The sequence below is a fragment of the Phalacrocorax aristotelis genome, chromosome 9 (genome assembly GCF_949628215.1).
Source record: "Phalacrocorax aristotelis chromosome 9, bGulAri2.1, whole genome shotgun sequence".
In the NCBI taxonomy this organism is placed as follows: Eukaryota; Metazoa; Chordata; class Aves; order Suliformes; family Phalacrocoracidae; genus Phalacrocorax; species Phalacrocorax aristotelis.
The window spans coordinates 9,179,774-9,201,349 of record NC_134284.1 but is presented as its reverse complement, the minus strand read 5'-3'; the positions used below and the strand labels follow the sequence as shown (position 1 = coordinate 9,201,349).

The 21,576-nt window shown below is 36.9% G+C and overlaps 1 protein-coding gene across 2 annotated transcripts in view; it reads right to left on the bottom strand.

Moving 5' to 3' along the window:
- NPAS3 (neuronal PAS domain protein 3) overlaps positions 1-21,576 on the bottom strand; it is a 628,153-nt gene that overhangs the window by 187,431 nt on the left and 419,146 nt on the right. For both annotated transcript variants that reach the window (XM_075103333.1, XM_075103334.1), the window contains one exon: positions 2,847-2,936. In XM_075103333.1, the coding sequence (XP_074959434.1) occupies positions 2,847-2,936 (90 nt within the window). The remainder of the gene's footprint in view (positions 1-2,846; positions 2,937-21,576) is intronic.

Genomic DNA, 21,576 nt, shown 5'->3' with positions numbered 1-21,576 from the left:
TTCAAATATACTGGTATTTTTACCAGGAGTAACTTTATTATGATCATTGCCAGGCTACCTCCCAAGATATTGTTTTATCAGATTTCTTTACTATTAGCCCTGCAGCTATCTTAGAACATCACCATCCATTTGTTTTGTACCACTGGTCTCAGTGTTCAGAAAAGAGAAAAATTGCGTTCCATGGAAAACTGTTCTCACCTGCTGAGATTCTGTACAAGGACTATTTTACTTTAGCTAAGAGACATGAGATTTTGCTTTGCAAGTACAAAATATATTGTATGTTATTTCCATGCATTCTACTTAAAAAAAGAAAACAAACCCCAACCAAACAAGGATGAAGTCTCCAAGTCATCTGACCAGAAATTAAGATTCCAGAGTCTGCACTTGAAGAAGATGATTCAAATAAAAATGCTTATAATGTACATCCAGACTTTCTGAAGTGCAAAATTACCTAGAGGCTCTATGTAAATATATAGTTGGGGAGTATCAGGATAGGGACCTATCAATGTTTACTTCCAGTGCAAGAAGTGTAACACCACATAGCACCATTCCAGAAATTCAGAATTCACTAGTATTTTAAGGTCGTTGTAGTGCAAACAGTAGAATTTCCATGTAGAGTTTGCGAAATGGTTTTATGGATATTCTTGCTAAGATTTTATGTAACAAATAACACTTTGAATAGTGATTTAGTAACTAGTAGCTACAGCGGGGTTTTTTTAATTATTAAGAGACAGAACTATATAATATTATACCAAAAAACCAAGATATTAAAAATATAAATACAATAGGTCTGAGAAATACAAAATGTCTCCATAAAGACAGAAGAGAAGAACAGCAAAAATCACAGATATTTTAGCAGATCTCAGTAGACTTCATCTGTCATTGTATTAAAATCCACAGCCCTGGTTCTGATTTTTGTTATTTTTTCCATCAATGCTTTCAAGTAGCGAACACAAGGAAATGTTTGTCCTGATATATCGAATACTCCAACACGCAAAGACAATTGCTTTATTTATTGGAACCCTTGCTTGAAATGTATATGGGGATCAAGATGAAGTGTAAAGTCTTAACAACATGACACAAGTTCAGAGTAAGGAAAGATTTACCAACTCCTATAGTTAAAAAGACAGTGGCAGCAAATGCTTTCAACAAGAGACTAGCATAGGGTTAAAGCCAAATTTTTCTTGAACAGATGATATTTCAGATGGCCACACTATTCCAGATGCATCAATTTCCTTGAAAATCCAATCCATATATGTGCATATGCTGTGCTGGCAGGAGGACTGACTGAAATGGCCAAAACCCAAGAGCTAATATTCTTTTGGCCAGAATAATGCAATTATTATTTTCCTAGCTATCAGTCTAAGCATACAGAGCCATCTGTTATGCAAAGCAAACATACACATCTCAATTACAGAAAATGCAGTTGCCTTGACAGAATTTGGATTACACCACTAACCAGGGCTGTAAAATTTGTTTTAAGCTAGTGTATAATGGATGCCTTTCAGGAGTTTCCTAATTAGCATTTACCTGCTTAAACTAATTATCCATCCTTCTTCTTTACTGGCTTATTAAACTTCATTGGATACTATGCATTAAACAGATTAATATGAGCATAAGACAATAATAAACATTAAAGTTCCGATTCTTTACTGTATTAGCAACATGGTGGCGCACCAGTTTCAGAATCTGAGATTCTTGATAGTAACTCCCAAACAGATTAAGGCAGGGATTAAAGTCTATTACAAAACAAGGGACTTTAATGAGAGACAAGAATACTGATATGAGTGAGAAACAGCTCTGTTTCCATTTCTATCATTTGGTTTCCTAAAGCCAGCACAAAATAACAATTACTGAACTTATTACAGCCAATTGCCTGCATGTTCTTTGAGGATTTAATGAACCTCTATTCGGATTCTTACTAGATAATATTTAAAATTAGTCTTTTTCTGCACGAAATGTTAAAATTTCCCATTTCAGTGTTGTTGGGGTACAGCAAAAATGACAGTTGCCAGTGCTAATAGTTGCCTACTCATAGCAATATGGGTCCCAATTTAAAGGAGGTGAAATAAATACTATCTCAGTTCTTTTTCTTGTCAGGGTGACTGCAATAGAAGTAGATTATCCTGCTCTGAAAATCATCATGCAAAATCTTTCTGCTGCATTTTTAAGCACAAGCAGAAAGAAGCTCTTTCCTAAACATTTCTGAATGCTGCAGGATTAGGAAAAAGCATCAACGAGCAACTTCCCCCCACTTTTTTCCTGTCTTTTAATCTTTGAAAAACAGTTGTCAGCAATCAAATGCAAAAAAAATCTGAACTATTATGTTTTATAAATTTGTCTTTTCATATTAGTGAGCATTTGTGAAAGCAGCAAAATGTGTCCTTGTTGGAACCCTCCCTGCAAGACATTTTAATGGTCTGTTTCAGAATTTCTTGACTCCAAATGACTCCCTGTCATTGTGTCAGCTCCCTGGATAATGCAGGGTACTCCATAAACATCCAGTAATAGGACACAAGGGAAGTACTATTAGTATGTCCCTTTCCTATCAGGTATAGAGGTTTAAAGTTCAAAACAACTGAGAAAAGAAACTTCATTTGTTCTCAATAAATTAATAATGACTCTTCATGGCAGAAAGTTTTCAGGCACAAGTTTGTCTTATCTCAACATCCAACACTGATAGATACTTTTTTCAATTACTTCTCAGGATGAACCAGATGCAACTTTAAATAACTAATTCAATAATCCACACAAAATACAGAAACCAAATTATTATTTCTTTAAGAATGATAAACAGAAGACGCATCATACACAATTATGTTCTAGAATTGGAAGCATGTACTTACTTGGGACAGGCCTAAATAGATGGAGACAGTTTCTGAAATGTACAAAAATTTTCCTTCTTGATTTAGTGCAAATACAAATCCATCCAGGGACTACAGAGTAAAGGGGAAAAAAAAAAAAAGTTAATAGATTAACAAAAAATTCTAAATTCCAGATAGAAATAGATTCAAACAAAGCCATCACAGAGCAAATTGGGGAAAACGTTCCGATTTCTAGGAGAGTGTTTTTAATTTGAATCCTTTAGACAATTCCTTTCTATTCTGTCTACATATTAACAATCCACATATGAGTATGTTCTGAAGTTCAAGGGCGTATTGTCTTGCCTACATCTGCCATATACTGTATAAAATTTATCTCATTTGCATGACAGAAGAAATACAGAAAAATAAATAAAATGTTCTTCAGGTTTTTACAGGAATAAATAAATAATGAAAACAAAGAACCTTCCACTCAAATGGTATGTAAGAAGATATTCCCCATCCCCCAGAATCAAAGCAGAGAATTTCAACTTCCAAAAACTGAAAAAGAGAAAATAAAATCCTACCATCACTCAAACCACTGTGGACCTCAATAATTTGTTAATTAATTGAGGATTACACACACGCGCACGCACGTGCACGCACACCCCCACCATTTTCCTTTTGTGAGACAACAAACAAAGCCAATCAGCAGATTACTGTCAAATATGTTTACAGCTTAGGTCTACAGAAATGTTTCGAATTTCATCCCTTTGGTGTAAAACTCTAGATCAGATTTTATTTTGACAGGTTCAAGTCTTTGGATGTGATTTCCATTGCAACTGCAAAAATCAAAATACGACTACCCAGATTAATGCATACCTTTTGAAACATGAGTGCAGTTAATAAACAAAGGACCATATTCTAAACTGACACATGGAGTAAATCACTGCACATCAAGACGGGAATATACCTCTAGGAATAAGAGCAAATCTTCACCAGGAAGTAACTGCCTTTCATACACTATATGTGCCTTTACTTTTATGTTTTTTTATGAGGCTTATTACTGGCAAACAAGCATTCACTCTTGCAAAAGTAAAATCACAAAATTCCAGAAATTAGAATGTTAAAACACCCCAAATGTTGGAATGAACAAGAAACAGTCCCCAAAAAATCCCATCCCAAATATCCCCTTGGGATAAAGGTATGTGTAAAGTAAAATTGTAACTGTAGCATTTGAGAGATCAACCTGGTTTTGGAAGAAAAAATAAGAGATGCACACAAATTTGATGGAGATCTATGATGACAAAGTCATGTAATGATTTCACTCCTTTTCAAATATGGAACAGTGATTTCTGAGGGTTTTTAATTTTTTTATTCTTCTGCTTCTTGATTAATTTCTAACACACTGCTGGTCAGAAGCTTTGGCAAGTGTTCACCCCTCTCTGATGTAGTAGGTGGTGGAACTAGTTCAAAAATCTGTGTTTTCTAAAAAGAATAAACCACATATTGGAAAACAAACCCTCACTAAAGACACCGCATTAAAGAAAGACTCTAATTTATATTTATGAATTAATAAAAATGTAAATCTGCATAGATTTCCTTCATGTAAAAACGTTTATATTATGCAAGCCATTTATGGCCTCTTATAAATCATCATCACTTCTTTTCAAATGATTAACATCAGTTCCTTGAATTTTAACATCAATAACAGGTGAAAAATTTGGAACAGTGAAGTTCAAACTTAGATCCATACAAGGACAATCAAAACCTTTACACGTTTGATCTCCTCCACTATGAATAATTTCTTTTGCTACTATCCACTTTCCCTGTCACAGAAAGATCCGAAGAGTAAATCTTTAAAGGTCTTGGTTTAAGTTTTCCCAATGCTCTGTCCCATGTTCCTCTGAGGAAATTGGTTTAATCCTCTGGGAGAAATAAAACTGAGAACCGTCACCCTGATCCTCTGGCCACCTATGGCGTTCTTAGTAGAACGCCATTCTCCACACGCAACAATAAATTGCCATACTGAATCAGACTAACAGCCTACCTGCTGTGGCCAGTTTTCCTGGGTCTGACAGTGTGTACCTAGATGCTTCAGAACAGTGTTTGAAATATGCATAATGGTTATATAGGTAATGACAAGCCTACTAGAAGTTTCTTTCTAACCCCAGGTTGTTACTAGTTGGCGTGATTATGATAGCTGATATTCCTTATAATTATTTTTATAACTAGTGTGCTTAAGACTTTTTTTTTTTGTTTTGTTTTTGTTTTTGTTTTTGGAATCCTGTTATGTTCCTGGCTCAATGATATCTTGAAGAAAGAAGTTCTACAGGTTATTTATGTATCATATGAAAACAACTTTCCTCTTCTCAGTTATTTACATTTCTGGGCTTTTAGCGTGGTACCCTTGCTTTTACTTGAGAGAGTTACATACAGGTGGAGCACATTTACGATCTGTTCTCTTTAGTACACTGCGTTACTGTGTAATTATCTGGCATATCTGGATAGAGTTTTGTAAGAACAGCAAAAAATACTTTTCTCAGTCACTGATGGCTTTCCTGCTTATTTTCTATGTATGATCTTATCTAGGAATTCAGGCTTCCTAATGAAATAAAATTTTGAAGAAAGCTTTTAGTACTGATTAGGCGGAAATATTTTCCTCAGTGCTGCCTTGAAATGGGCTGAAATCAGTTTTGCTGGAAAAATATAACTAAATAAAATGATTTCTGGTCAACACAACTGTACGAAGAAATTTCGGCCTTCATGGCTAGCATTTGGAAAGTCATCAGCAAGTGGGAAGAATGTTAAAGTGAGAAGTGTTAGACATCTTAAGCACTTGCTACTTCTCCATGCCATCGACTGAAATTCTCCTTTCAGCTAAGCAGTTTTAATTTTTTACCCTTTTCTTCTCTTTCTTTCTGGAAGACTACTCCTTTTGTCTCCTACTTTTACAAGGGAGGTACTAAGGAGGCACCGCTGATGGACTGGCAGGGCCAATGCAGCACACCCACAACTCCTTTGGCTTCTTGTGTGATTAGTCACTTTCTGTAGCATACAATTAGTTTATTACGCCAACTGAGACTACTAAGTCATGGTCACTCCCCCTTTCTCCATTTGCTTTCCCTCCTCCCTGAAGTTCTGCTCGGGTACAAGTACTGACTGAATTCAACATTTTGTTGAACAGAACAAAACCAGAAGGTCTATTTAATCATATTTTGAAAAAGCCACTTGTTAATAGCTACTGGAACAGGTAAGTACTTCCATGCCCAAAATACAAAGGCCCCAAGTACTAAGCTCAAGTCCTAATGCCCAAGAAAAATTACAATAAAAATAGGGGGAGAAATAGCCACCTTCCAATGTGAGGCAATTCCTCCCCCCAGTACGAAAGGGCTGAGATGGACCACTTTTATGACAATGTTGTTGTTCCTTATACAGGTCAAACAGTAGTTCTGAAGGACTGTCTCATTCGTTATTCATAGGTATTATTTATGAATATTTATTATTTAAGTAATGCGTGTTGAAATTTTTCAATTTTTCATAAAGCGTATGCCCTTTGTGCATGCCAAGAGAGCAGCAGCCTTCAGAGAAGGTGGCAGGCGACATAACAGAGGTTATGTTATGTACTGAAGAAGAGTATGTGATACCTATTTACAAACAATTTTGTTTTAATGAGAAATCTCTGGCAGTATTATTCATATACCTATGTATAACTAAGGACACAATAAATGTGAGAAGGGTACTGGATGTGTTCAGCTTTCAAATCTCTTCTAAAATGAGCGCAAGAGTGTAATTTACAGCCAGAATTTCTCCACAGTTTCACTGTAGTTCAAAGGCAGACAGTGTTCCTGTTTCAGATGTTCCACGGATATCATCAACTATAATAGAGAAATAGGGCCTGCAAAGGTACCTGTTTTTTCATAAAATGTCCTATTTTCATTGAAGCAGAGGCCATGAATATGAAGGTAGTGTGTCTTCTGTTAGGAAAATATTCTTGAGTTCATTTCTTTTTAATTTTTATAAATGAAGTGGACTGTCATAAACTCAGTCCTATCCCACCTAGTGTGGCAGCTGAAAAAGGGTCAGGGTGACCCCAAATGCCAGTTTTGAGCATGATCCAACTTAAGGAAGGCTGGCAACTTCTTGTTTCAACCCACACTTACTGGTTTTATGCAAAATGTGATAAAAGCTGAAGTTCCCTAGCACTTTTGATTTCAGAAAAACCATTATGTATTATCCTGTTTCAGTCACCACAGGCTACTTTTTAATTTTTTTTTTAACTGCCCCACTGTTTTCAACAGGCGCCAATTAAGATTCTGGGGTCAAAGGGTTAATTACATCTTCTTACCCACGATGTAAAATTTTCTGATTGTTAACCAAGGTTGGATTAAGATGAAAAAGAACCGACACAAATGTTAATGCTTGCCCCTTCTCGAGAAGATTTATCATAATACCATGCTGAAATCTATATGCTTTCTTCAAAGCTCTTAGAGAATGAAATCTTAGAGGAGACACTAGAATAAACGCTTTAAAGACCTGCAAGTATCTGATTTATTGAGCTAGCTTTCCTATCCTGAAAACTGTTCTAAACTAGCCAGACAGGACTGATATAAGATTTCCTTTGTCACATACCAGCAAGTCAATGTGGTAGACATGAAGGAAGTGAGATTCAGATGCAAAAGTCACTAGCTACAGCACCTCTGAATAATAATGCCAATAACTATAATTTATATTCTCTGACATCAGAATAATATGAAAATGTAAAGCACAGGTTTTTAACCCAAAATACTAAGTGCCTGTTACAGTATTTGTAGAATAGTGAGGTTATTTCCTCTCAGGATATGAAACCCACTGTACTACTTTGACCGAATATGCACTAATGTATAATGCATCGTACTAAATGGATTTATATTTGTCAGAGGAATTTTGTCCCAGTCAGTTTTGCATATTCCTACTACAGGCAAATTTAATTCACTGGAGTCTTACTACAGTGTCCTTCTAGAGAATATCCTTATACTTCATACTATCCGCGAAGTCCCTAATTCTTTCTAGTGTATTCCAGTGCTGCAAAAACCCCTGTCACCCTGACCTAAACTCCAGTTAGAGTGAAGAATTACCAGTAGGCTAGGTTATTTTAATGACAGATTATTTTAAACTAAGCTTTCACCATCTGTTCCACCCCCTAATTATGAATGCAAAAAGAACATATTTCACAATTACATCAGTAAAAAGTAAGATATACATGATTTAAATGCATGCATGTGTTTTGTCCAATGCAGCATGCATCTGTGATGTTTTTCTCATCATTCAGGCTCTGATCCGGAGATAGGGGCTGGGGAGGAGAATACTCCCCCAATAAAACAGATTAATTGATACACTAAACTTTTTCCTGGCAAACAGATCATCTTAATTAGAATTTTTCACTGTTATGACATAATGGTATTATAACTAGAGCTGAGCATTAATTTGAGGACAAAGCCTGTCACCAATTAGATATACAACATTCAATAACAGCAAAAATATTTTTCTCTTTTTTTTAAAAGAGAGGCAGTACTGGATACAACTGACATTTACAAAAGCAAATAGTCCCTCTCTTATAATAAACATCATTGCAGAATTTCTCTATTGTGTTACATCATGGCTTTAAAAACCAGGATTTACTTAAGACAGCAACAAAAAAGTAAGTTTCATTTCAACATGGCCACCATTTTTGGATGGAGTTTAAAATAAAATCAATGGCATAAACTGTGGGTAACAGAAAACTGATTCAAAGCCTCAGTGCCCATCTACTGTGCTCTCACTATTAAGATATCAGGCAATATCCTCCAGCAGCACCAACAAATATACAAAAGCATAACTACTTAGGTAGAAAATCTGACTTTGGGCTTTTACAGTTAAGTACTGAGACAACTGGAGTATTATTCCTGGAAATAGGATTTTACTTGGGATGTATCTGATACACATGAATAAAAATGAGCAACTACATTTTGATCATCTACTGACTTACAAAAACCCCTAAAAGCTTTATTCCTTTTCTCAAGTCTTTTTAATGCCTTCCAGAAAACAAAACCAAACAAAAAGCCTAAATAAAAGAAAAAGGCATAGGGGTTGTTGCAGTGCTCCTTGGGCTACAAGATTTTTACCAAAAATCCCAACATCAAGCACATAGAAAACCCTGTTTTCAACTCTCATACTGCTGCCATATTTTCAATCACAGCCCACCATAATGGTTATATGGCTACTTGACCATAGACTCCTTATGAATTAATGGCACGTATTTGGCAACAAAGCAACATGTATTTGGCAACAAAACAACTACAGTAAAAAAGATGAGGTAAGCAGACAAGCTCAAAGGATGTGGTTAGAATGGACTTTGATGCCAGCTTCCTAATTTGTCATCTTCGTGCTCTTTGCTCCTGTGGTCAGGATGCAATTTATAACAACAAGGAAGTGCCAAAAACTAAATGTGTCAATAATAAGGAGGTCTGCTTTATAGCTTGAAGCCAAGAAACTAAGGAGGAAGAGTAAACTTTACTGATTCCCTTGATGCTTCTTTCACCAGACTTACAGAATAAGTATGTGTATGTAACCAAAGCGGCAAAAACTTGCAGGGGCAGATTTACTACTTGATCAGAAAAAACAGATTTTGTTCCAGATCAGAACCACTGCAAAAGTGGAGAGTATAAAGGAGAAAAGTTTAGAGGCAAGAATAATGTTTAAAGGGGGCAGTTGAGTTATTAAGGTGTACTCCCAGGTTTATTCACTGACAATAGACTGACAAACACCAGACATGTGCCTGAGACTCACAGAAAGATTACAAATATCTAAGTAATGGGAGTTCAAGAAAAAAATCAGAGATCAAGAGTTTGACAATTTTTTTATATACAAAAGCAATAAATTACTTTTAGGGATCCCTGCCTCGTACATAGGAATTTATTTTTTTTCTAGAAGGCCATTCTATATTGGTGCAAAACCCCAAACCATCCTGAATGCATAGAGGAAACTGCACCATGAAAGCTATTAGACTTGCTGAAAAGTTGTCATCACAGTAGGAGAAAAAAAAACATCCTTGGGTTATATTGCAATGCTATTAGAAGAGAGAAAGAGTGAGGCTTAGTAATGTGAAGAAAAAAAAAAAAAACCAGGACAGGCAGCTTGCACTTATCCTGCACCCAGTTTATCACAATCACAGGATACCTTTTTTTTTTTTGGCAAACCCCTTTATATAACTTTCAGATGATTGTATCAAAGCCAAAATACAGATAAGAACAACAAAATTGAGTTACTTGATAGAAGCCAGATGATCTTTAATTATCTCTGTGAAATTTTTTGGTCAAGTACTTGCACTGTTTTGCTATATCCTCTATATCTCTGCTCATTATGATGCTTCTGTTTGATTAACTCATCTAAATTGATGGGCTGAACTGCTGAAATTCTTCATGCAGATTTTCCTGTAGAAGACACACGGATGTGCATTGAGGGAATTAAACTATTTGTTAGAAGTGGTCTGATGCTTTACCCAGTACAGCATTAGCTCTGTTGAAGGCAGCTGGCTGCACAGGTTATTTTAACTTACGTGTTAGGCTTCCACGGCATTAAGATTTTAACTGTCTGATGACGTGTTACAATATGAAGCTTTTGAATTGTTTTCCAGTGATGGTGAGGAGGCAACCACTCTTCAATAAAGGCGAGCAGTACCCACTAGTAAGAGATAGGAAGTATGAGTTTACTTTCTTTGCTCCTTTTGGCACAAGTGGAAAATGGTAAGCAATACAGTAATCTTCTTCGTGACATGCAGACAATTTTATACTTAGTTTTACTGCAAGAAGACGTTTGGTAAACTGTACGTTCCCTGCGTCCGTATCAGTGATTTCCAGTCTGTGGTCTTCCATCTGACTGATTTCAGCCTGAACAATTCAAACTGAAAGCTGAACTAACCAATCTGGACAATCTGAACTACTCATTCTGAACAACTTCAGCCTGAACTGTTTGAAGGGCCTGTGAAAGGTAACTGAGAAAAGTAAGCTTACTGTCTATAGACTTAAATTCACCACACAGTGTTTAAACCACCAATGGACAATTTTTGGGATCCACTGGTACACACACATCAAAAATAAAGGTTAAAAAGTGCTGTTCTCATTGACAAATGCTATTTTTCATTGTCCATTCTTCTGCATAAATGATTAATTACTAAAACAAAACATTGATTTACATTATTACATGCTATACTAACCACTGTTGAAAACCCCTGAAGATAAAATCTTACTAGGCAGAATATTTATACTTTATCTTTGCTATTCTCTTTTCTGAGAGGAGGGCTCTATATATTAGTGTAAAGAAAAAGGGAGAAAAAGGGTTCCTGAGGGAGGGATTCAACACTGTTGCACTTAATTAAAATTCAATTTTGTGGGAGTTGTGTATTAAAGCACTGACCTTTCATCTTTATGATGCCAGTTCCTGATGAGATACTACCCTTCAATTATATAGGATTCCCACTGTTGGTTCCGCACTGTTTGGACAGCAGATTGTGATGCCAATAACTGCACGCCATCTACTACAAGCAACTATATCTATTTAGGATGAGACTTATCACACAGAGATCACCTTACATATCTCTCACCCTGAGAATGTGATTGCTTTAGGTCAGGATTAAGGGTATACCTGGCTGTGGACTGGCTTTGCTTTGGATACATAGGATTTGAATATCAAGGGGATTCTGCGCTTTGGTGGTACAAATATTCCAATCACATATGCATTTGTGAACCGAGAGGTGCTGCCCTGAGTAAAGGACTTAACACTGTATGCACCTGCATAACGTTCTCTACCGTAAGTGCCAAAACTGAAAGAGTAAGGTGGCCCAGTAGCCCGAGCTATGACAAATGGTGAGAGCTGGCAGAATGAGGCTTGAGTCCCCAGACCTGCACCTCAGACCACACAGTACGAGATTGTGGGAACCTGATCTGGCTGGAATGCTATGCAGGTAGAAGTACCTTTACAAGCACAACAGATTGTGGGAACGTTGTTGTGGATGTTCTTGTTTCTAAAGCCACAAGTTCAAAACCCTTTTGTGTTATTTATTACTATTTCAGCATATGTAAGCTCCGTTCAAATTGATCTTATATTCGTTGTATATCTGCATGTTTGGTTAGCTTTTCTTTCAATCTACACAATATGACACTATGTGAAAGTAAACAGATAAAGTTATCTAAATGTCTGTTGTCCAAAACAACTAGGTGAAAAAATTATAGGGAAGAATTTGTGATATTGAGTTAATTGCACTCTTAAAACAACACCTGCACTCAGTAGGTACTCAGATGCTCTGGTGATTGATCCTGACAATTGGCTTGCTAGAATTAGACCTCTAACCCAGAACTAAGTACATGTGTTCTCACTTGCATCACACAATTTCATACATATGAAGCAGAGAGGCTGTGCTCAGGGAAGAGCAGGATGAGGGGCTTATGTTTAGCATATTTAATCTATTAGATGGCAATACAGACAACCAAAATAGATTTGAATGAGAAATTGAGTTGAGTTCTTTGCCTAGCATATCATTCTGATTTATACTCTTCTTGAAAGAAGAACATGTTGAGAATACTTTATAGACAATGGAATATAGAGATAATAAGAACTCCAAATATTAAGAACAAACCTCAAGTTCATTCAATCCAGTGCTTTTTCTAACTGCAACCCTTAGCAGATACATGAAAAAAGAAAAACCTATGTTATCTTCAGCCTCTTATCCCATGTTATAATGCAAAGAAGAGTGAACCTGGTCCTAATCAGCTGAGAGTTCCTCCAGCTGTCATTAATCCTTGTACTAATGCAGGAGATCCATTTGCTATCCCAATTTTTTCTCCACCTACGGGAGTGTGGAGCAGTTCCACAGATGTCCACTCTGAAATCTTCTAAGATCCATATACAGCTGGACTAAATTAAAGCAGCCGTTTGCTTTTCCAGTAAAGACTGGTACATAAAAGCCTCCAGAACTGTTACTGCCACTTGACTTCTTAGTCCTGTGACCCCTGAAACAAGAAGAATGTGGACTGGTACAAATCAGAACCTGGGTTTATAGAGGCATGGAAAAAAAAAAAAAAGCCCACAAAACTATAACCCTTTGAGGTCTGGACTGTGAGGTGGTTCTTCCAACTTTGAAATTAGTTTCCTCTACTCAGCATGCCTTTGTCTGTCTGCCCTACTAACAGCATTCCAATCCATGGCTAGTTTTTACTAGATTTGACAGCAGGCAGAGGTCTCAGAGAATTCCTACAGGTTTGATGAAAACAGACTGATAATGGAGATGAGACCCTGTGAGAGCCTTTGCAGCAGTAAAAGCTGGACTATGAGTTCCTATAATATTAAACATCACAAAGCAGAGACCTTACAAATGGCCTGTGCACTGAAAAAGCCTCAACCAGGTTGCACTAACTTAGACGCAAAAGTCAATAGAAGACAAGATGGAAATCTACGGAAAACTGTGCTGCACTATTCTGGTACCCATAGGAGATTTGGTTTCCATTCACTTGTGCACAGTCAAGAGCAGGGAACACAGGAGTACTGCGAATATGTGGACTAACAGAAAAACAAGCAACTTCCTGAAACAAGTTAGAGACTTCATTAATAATAGAAATATTTAAAAATCTTCCCCTGAAGTAATTATCCGCTACATCTGCATTCTACACAGTGAAGCTGATTCCTCTATGCTGGGCTGCAGTACTTCCTTCAAGGGTTTTGAGGTTACACTGCTTCACTCCAAAAGTACCTTTCACACAAAAGTGGGGAATGCACATTTATGTGAAAATCCATTATCCTGATGTAATTGGAGGTCTGGTCCAGAACGATTTCATGAATGAAATCAGCTCAGTTTGTCACTACGAAACACCATTGCTATGTTGACCTTCCACTTCTGTTTCACAGCTGGAATATGAGACCAGGTGAGAAGACAGCATGTAGCTCTGCCATCAACAGGACTCTAATCTTACCCTAGGCTGTAAGGAAACACTGTGTTTCTGCATCCTTCCCTCCCTTGCTGCCTGCCTTCCTGGTTTTTTTTGGTTGTTTTTTTTTTTTTTCTTTTTATTAATTTTTTCCTCTAGCTCACCTCTAATGCCTGTGTAGGTAAAGATAAGTATGGATTTTGCTGTTTACCAGCTCATTGCATAAATCCAAGCATATCAACAGCACAGAGCAGCTCTTTCAGTGAAAAAGGTTTATATTATTTTTTTAAATACAAGCTAATATATTATAGTGGCACCTCTGACTGCTGTGACAATTAAGGGTCTGTTTGTATTTCCATAATAAAAACCTGTTTTCTGGGGTGGGGAGAGGGGAGTGGGTTATGATTCGTCCATATAGCACCAGGAGAAGCCATAAACACAAGGCTTCCACCAAGAATATCTTTTTTTCTTTTTAAAGACACTTTCACAGTAACCGTGTGAAAATGTTCCTCTGTATTTTTACCACAGGGTTTTAGTAGGGCAGCCACACTACCATGATATGCCCTGGAGCAGCTGCAGCATGATGTATCAATAACCTGCTCATCAAAAAGTGCTCAAGATTTCCTTGACACTGCAGAGTACAGTAGCTGTCGGTTGTGCCAATAATCCACATGCCACATTATCTAAAGAGCCCCAAATAAGTCTTGACACCACCAACCCTAATGCTATTTATTGCACATGTCAACAATCTATATGTTGTATCCTGTGTCCCAAGTAGGAACTGACATGATTGCTCCACACTGTTACTATCCGTTTCACTCCAATTTGTAACAGACCTGAAGGTTAAAGTCTCTCCCTAAGATGACTGTGGTAAAACTGCATTTATCAATGGAACTGATGAAAGAAAACTCCTCTTGCTAAACATTAGCACCATTTTCTTGTTATTCACAACTACCCAGAGAAAACCAAGGAAATACTTTTAATTTCTTCTAACTATGATGCTTTAAACACACAGTGTGAGTGTAGTATCCTAGCTTTCCCTGCTTCCACTGTGATATTGTTCTTTCTGCTCCATTAAAAAAGTCACATGTATCTGCACTTGTTTCCTACCTTGAGCAATGTCGTCTTCTAGACCCTAAGCAATACCTACACGTTTACTCAGTTGTCTAAATCGCAGGCAGTTGTCATCAGTTATATGGGCATCTTTATTGTGCGGTTCTGAATTCCTGCTCCTGCTAGCTGGAGGTCCTGAACGTTGCATTTTGACAACTTCTCTTCTCCCTGATGCAGCGTACTTTCAAGTCTTACTTGTGGCGCATCATTGAAAGAACTTCTAGTGCAAGTTTAAATTCAACCTTTTTGTAAAAAATAAAATACAAACAAGAATTTCCTCAAGTAGATTTTTATTTGTCCCAGTAGCTTATCTTTTTTTGGCATCTTTTTCCCTTTTCTTAAATCACTGGAAAACTGCCCTGCACCAGACTCAAACAGAATCATACGGTTTGGGTTGGAAGGGACCTTTAAAGGTCACCTAGTCCAAACCCCCTGCAATGAGCAGGGACAACTTCAACTAGATCAGGTTGCTCAGAGCCCCGTCCAACCTGACCTTGAATGTTTCCAGGGACAGAGCACCTACCACCTCTGTGGGCAACCCGTTCCAGTCTTTTAGCACCCTCACTGTAAAAGATTTCTTCCTTATAGCTAGTCTGAATCTACCCTCTTTTCATTTAAAACCATTACCCCTTCTCCTATCAAATAGGCAACTAGATGCTGTCAGTGCTTTTTATGGTGTTGTGTGAATGTCTTCCCAGCTCAGATTCTGTTCCGTTGCCGTGCCCAAATGAACATGCTGCCTGACATACAACACAGAAAGCAGCATAGACAGACTTCTGCATGTAAATTTGCCATTTTAATTGGCAGCAACGCTTCCAACTTAAATTTATTTAAGTGGTCATGCTTTAACGAGTTCCGACATTTATCTGAATTTCTTCAATCTGTTTTCAGTCACTATAGTGAAAAAGAAATGGTGTTTTATCAGTTCTTCCCTGATTCTGGTTTGAAACCAGATGGGAAAGAGCAGAAGCACACACACACACAAAATAACTGCAACAGAAATATAACCAAATGTTTTCCACATCTGAGAAAGACTGTTTGAGTTCTGACTAGGGTTTAAAATCTAAACAGCATTTTCAGCTTCGTACTATCCTTAGCAGGATTACAATTCAGCTTGCTAGAGGTGATTTCCTATGGTATTTAAGACTAACTGGTTTTATTATAAATTACATTTTTAACAGAAAATAAAATAAACACACCAGAGTGCTTAGAAATTCAGAATGGATTTTGACCCTAAAAGATGGACATTCACAGTGTGTAAAAATTTAAAGCATCCTTGTTTGAAACTGCAATATATCTTGCCATATATTTCTAGCAAAATATTGTTGGAATAAAATTTTCCCTCACAAGCTTCCTGTGCCATTTCCCAATCCTGCAATAAAGTCACTATGCCACCCACTGATATCACAAACTAATATTGAAATTATTTATGAAAAATCATATAATACAACAAATGTAGAACTAGAATTTCCAATTAGGGGAAAAGGGAAAAAGTCTGACAAAACCAGTTTTGGAAAGTAAATAGAAAGTATGTACATACTATAGGTATTTGAAATTAGTGTCCCAAATTTAAATATCAAATTCTGACTACAGCCAACTGCTAAAGCTGTCACTGATGCCAAAACTATCTCCTTCTGAAGAATCTCACCCTTTTGACATGAAAACTTAATTCAGGGCAGAATTAGTCTTTCCCAAACCACTCTCTAATAAGTGATCGAAACCAAACCAAATCTAAAATCTTGATAACTGCTAAATTCATTATTGCCTTTATTCCCAATAAAAGAGGCTTCAGATACCTTTGTGGTATGTTCATTAAGGTGTGCAGATAGACCTACAGACAGTCTACAGGCCTCAAAATTAAAATAGATTAGATAAAAACACAGAATATAGGTTAAAATAACTGTGGATGGCAGATCCATTACACACAGACTGGAAAGCATTCCTAGACTCTGTGAAGGTAAACTGGAAGATTTTTGTTATTGCTAAAAAAGAGAAATTTAAGCTTCATAAGCATTGTAAAATCAATGCTTTGATTCAGAAAGCTACAGACAAGAATTTAAATGCACAGAACAAAAAGAAATCCCAGAATTTAGGCTGAAAATTTATCATGAATAGGGAATTTCCATAGTCTAACTACTGATACATACTACAGACATGCTGGATTTGGAGCAAATCCATACAAATCTATCAATATTTTGCAGTTCACATATAAACTTATACTGCTGTCTATGACCTACAATAATTATAGCCTACACATTACAAGTAGTAATATTTCAAGAATCACAATTATCTAACTACTTAAAAGCTCTTTCCTATTACATACTAAAATGTTATGCTTCTCGTACAAATGATATCACAGCATAAACTGCTCTTGCAAATATTACAGCTTTAAATAGCATTTACTATTTGTAAATGCTTGTTGAACACAGCAGGTGGCAAAATGATTTAGCATCATGAACAAATACATATGGTTGCTTGAGCCCAAATTTTAGAGCAGATAAACCTGTTTTCTGATCCTTCGTTTAATGGACTAGAAATGAGCAAAAAGGCAGCTGAACTGTTGTACATATTCTGGCAACTCACTGCTTTAAGTGAACTTTCTCATATGAAGCACTGTGCTTAAAACAACACAAAAGCAAATCACAGGTCTCACATATTCAATGAATGGCTCATCTGCAATATTTCCTCTAACAGTTTTCAAGTAGGATTGTGCACTATGGAAAAAAAATGCAAAGGTAAAGGCAAGAGCACCATGTTATGTAGTCTAAAATCAATAGAGAGAGGCTAATAAAAAGATGCTGCCCTAGACAGTAACATAAAGAGCCCTGATATATTTTTCTCTTCAAAAATGCTATTCCTTATGCCAGTTTTCCCTTAGCACTGCAGTAGTTTCTCTGTGTGTATACACGTCATCTTACTTTTTTTTGTCTTGTTCCAATTTTATGTTTGCATTTTATTTTCTCATTTCCTTCCTGCTACTCCCCTGTTTCTCTTTACTAGCTTGATGTTTACACAGTCCTTTACTAGAATTGCAGGGTTTGGAGAGATCCCATTTTTTTGCTTTGTTGTAATGCCCACATTTTTTTCCCAGAGAAAAGATAAGTTTACCCAGAAAATAAAAAGCCAATACAACCTTTTGCTCATCAGCAAAGTATGTCTTGTTGTAGCCAGGAATAAGTTAATAAAACAGGGAAAAAGCTTAGTGGCTTAAAGAAAAAAAAAACACCTCCTTGGGGTTATGAACGAACAATGTTGTTTTTTCTTCCCAGCGTGCAAGGATTTAATTAAGTGATAACAGTCACCTTGGGGTGGCTGCACAAGGCAATAATATCTAGGTGAAGAAAAATGCTGAAGAGAGTTGAGTACAGTCAATTTATCTTCAGAGAAGGCAATAAATGAACAAAGCATAGGTATTTGGCTGATTGTTTTGGAATGTTTCCATTACTGATAAACATCAAAATAAAAGGACAAAGATTTGGTATTTTCAGTATCTGAAATATATTAAATACAGAAAGAAACGAAGGAATAAATCAGTGTGAGGTCATATCCTAGAGTTCTAATTGCAAATGGTTTGGTAATTATTCAAGCTAAACATAGAACAAGGGAATTTTAATGTTGACACAAAGGCTAGAAATACAGCTGAGATGTGTATTTATAGCAAACACAAAACAGTGGATGAATTTCACTCTGGAGAAAAAAACTGGTAAGTGTAGATGCAAAAAAGTGACATATATTAGACAAATAGATGCAACTTCATGGCCAGCGACCCATATTCAAGGATTTAAAAACATGTTTGTGGGAGCTCCTCAGGAAACAAGCAGCAAGCTCAATTATCCATAAACCTACGTTCTGCCACCCTCATATGCAGAGAAAGAGACTTGTGAGAAAGAGCAATGTGAAACAGAGAGGAAGGACTACCAGGAAGAAACATCCTCCTTTACCACAAAGCTGCTAACAATTTGCTTTACATTATTTGCAACATGGGGTTTGAAAGGGCTGTCCTTAGGGAGTCTGATGTGTACAAAGAGGTCTGAAAGCTATGTACCCATTTTCAGTAACAAGTACTTAGCCTTCCAAAACTTAACACAACTCAGAGTCCAGCTACAATAGCTGTTAGCAAGCAGCATGATCGTCCAAAACCTCTGCCAAATGGACACAAATCATGCTTAATATGGGAGATGGAAGAAACAGCAAACACACCAATGATCTTGGGAATTCACCACATTCCTTTGTCCCTCTCAGGTTGGAAACTCTCATTTTCCCTTTAATTTTGATACTTTTCCTGAATCCATCTCCACTGAGGGAAGTGATAGTTATTTACTTGAGTTTACAACTGGGACAACTGGGATAAATACTCCTCACCCACACACTTCTGCATGAAGAGGACAAAGCCTACAGACAATTGTTTTTTAACTGTGTGGGCAGATATTCTTTCAAAGAGAAGGAACAAGTCAATAATGTATGGCTCACACAGCATCCTGAGAAAAACTATGAAATGTGTGGGGGTGTGTATGTGTGTGTGTGTGCATGTTTGTGTATGAGAGCGGGAGAGCAGGCAAGTGTATTTGAGTTTAAAGCGAAATATCAATTTCTGGAAAACAGCATTTTGATTTTGAACAAAAATCTTAAATTCTGCTAGTTTGCTTCACTATGACTTCTAGTATATGTCCAGCTACACTATTTAAATAAACACTGCTTTTCAGGGCCTGTCTTTTCAAGGCCCTGTAGCTGAGATCTACATTAACAACAGGTCCTACTGCAGTTACTTTCCTCCTAAAAGCAACAGGCCCTTTAAAAATACTTTATCAACTACATACAGGCATTCATTTCTCACCTCTAAGAGGCTGAAGGTTTGTTACCTGCCTGTAGCTGCTGTTTGGCCTTGGTAATGTGATTCCAGCAAACACTTATCCCAGTTAAAACTGCAACCTGATTGGTTATCTCCATCAAAACACCATGGAAGAACTTATATGAAGCTTATCCTTTTCTTCAGGTCAAGACCGGGACACATGACACTAAGGTCTCTCTTTCATATGGTTCGGTGGCAGACCATTTGTTTTTAGGCTGCCAATCCAGCATTTATTCTGAGCTCCACAGGGAACAAAAAGGGGTGTGAGCTTGGTTTGCCATAGAACTTGGACAAGTGACTACTCAATACTTGTTTAAAAACTTCAATGCAAAAGTATTGTTTTTAAAATGATTTACATCCGATCAGTAAGACTGATATGAAATCTTTCATTTTGTCTGACCTGCAGGACTGGTGAAAATGAATATAACTAATTGGAATTGCTATTTTGAACTGCTTATGTTCTTCTAAGTCATTTTGTTTTGCACAAATTACCTCTCAGAAGTTCTAAAAATGCTACCTTAAAACCCAATGTTAGAAGGCACTGGTCACTGTAGCCTTCTGGAATGCTCAAAGTCTAATGTCAGAGGACTAGAAGAGACCTTCATTACTTTGCTCACTGAGTGAGCTGCTATTGGAATGTTTAAGTGCCTTAACTTTCTTTCATATATAACATGGTAACAGACAACACCAACCCTTCTAAACTATCCTGAGATCACTGCATTTTAGAGAGTCTGCAAGGGTATATAACCAAATATACAAAGTAGGGGTTTCGGAGACCTTTTACATCACCAAGAGGAAAAAAAAAAAGATACAAGGTTTTTTTTTAGACTGAGGTACAACAATTCCTGTTAATGTTAATGGGAGATTTAAAACTGATGCCTGAAGGATCATATCAAAGAGCACAACCTGAAGATTAGAAAAGATGTATCTGTTCACATATCATAAGAAAATCCCCGTTTGTTTTCTGTCTTTAAAAACAAAGAAACAGCCCCTCCTGCAACACACGTTTAGAAGCCATGAAAAATGAAGCTGCTTGGTTTTTCACTAGGCAACTGGCACTCGCTCCTACCTAATGCAGGCTGACTATATGCACACACACACACACATATATTCTACAGATGTGTATTAAAATTTCCCAACTGAGAGCAATACACATGATAGCACCACCAAAATCAGTGGATGCTTTGGTATTTGTCCTACTGAGAAGAAAAGATAGTGGGAGCTCTACTAAGCTTCTATTTTGGATCCATTCTTCCTACTAACTCCAGATAAGATGATGAGTCTCTCGTATCTGATTGTCAAGCCTGTATTTCCAGATGATTGCACAGCATTGGTTTCTGTTTGTCTATTCAACCATACAATCCTCTGCTCAGTCACACCCAACTGATCAGAAGAAAAGAGAAGGAAAAATGTGTACACCTCATCTGGCACACATTTGTTCATTGGGTCTGGCCTTTTTGAAAAGTTGCTTCAGTACCTGCCTTTGCATTGATATTAGAGTGTTAGTGAAGTTCCTTTACAGTTCACCCTTGAAGAGAAGAACAACAAACAATCCTGTACCTTTCGCTATACAGATAGTAGGAAGAGCTAAGAGCAAGTGCAGAGACAAAAAAATGCCTGCCTGCAGATTCAGGAAAGGCACATGATCTCAGTTCACATTCAATATATTTTATTCAGAAACAATTAGATATTTATATTATAAAAGAGGGAAGATTAGATCCTGCATAATACAGTGGCCAAGGTTCTCCTTTCCAATTATCATGGAAGTTCTGCACCGTCACAGAGATGGGACAAAGAGGTTTTCAAACTCCAGCACAGTGAACTAAGATACATTGTTATTTTGCCAACTATGATCTAGAAGTGTTTGTAAATTCTG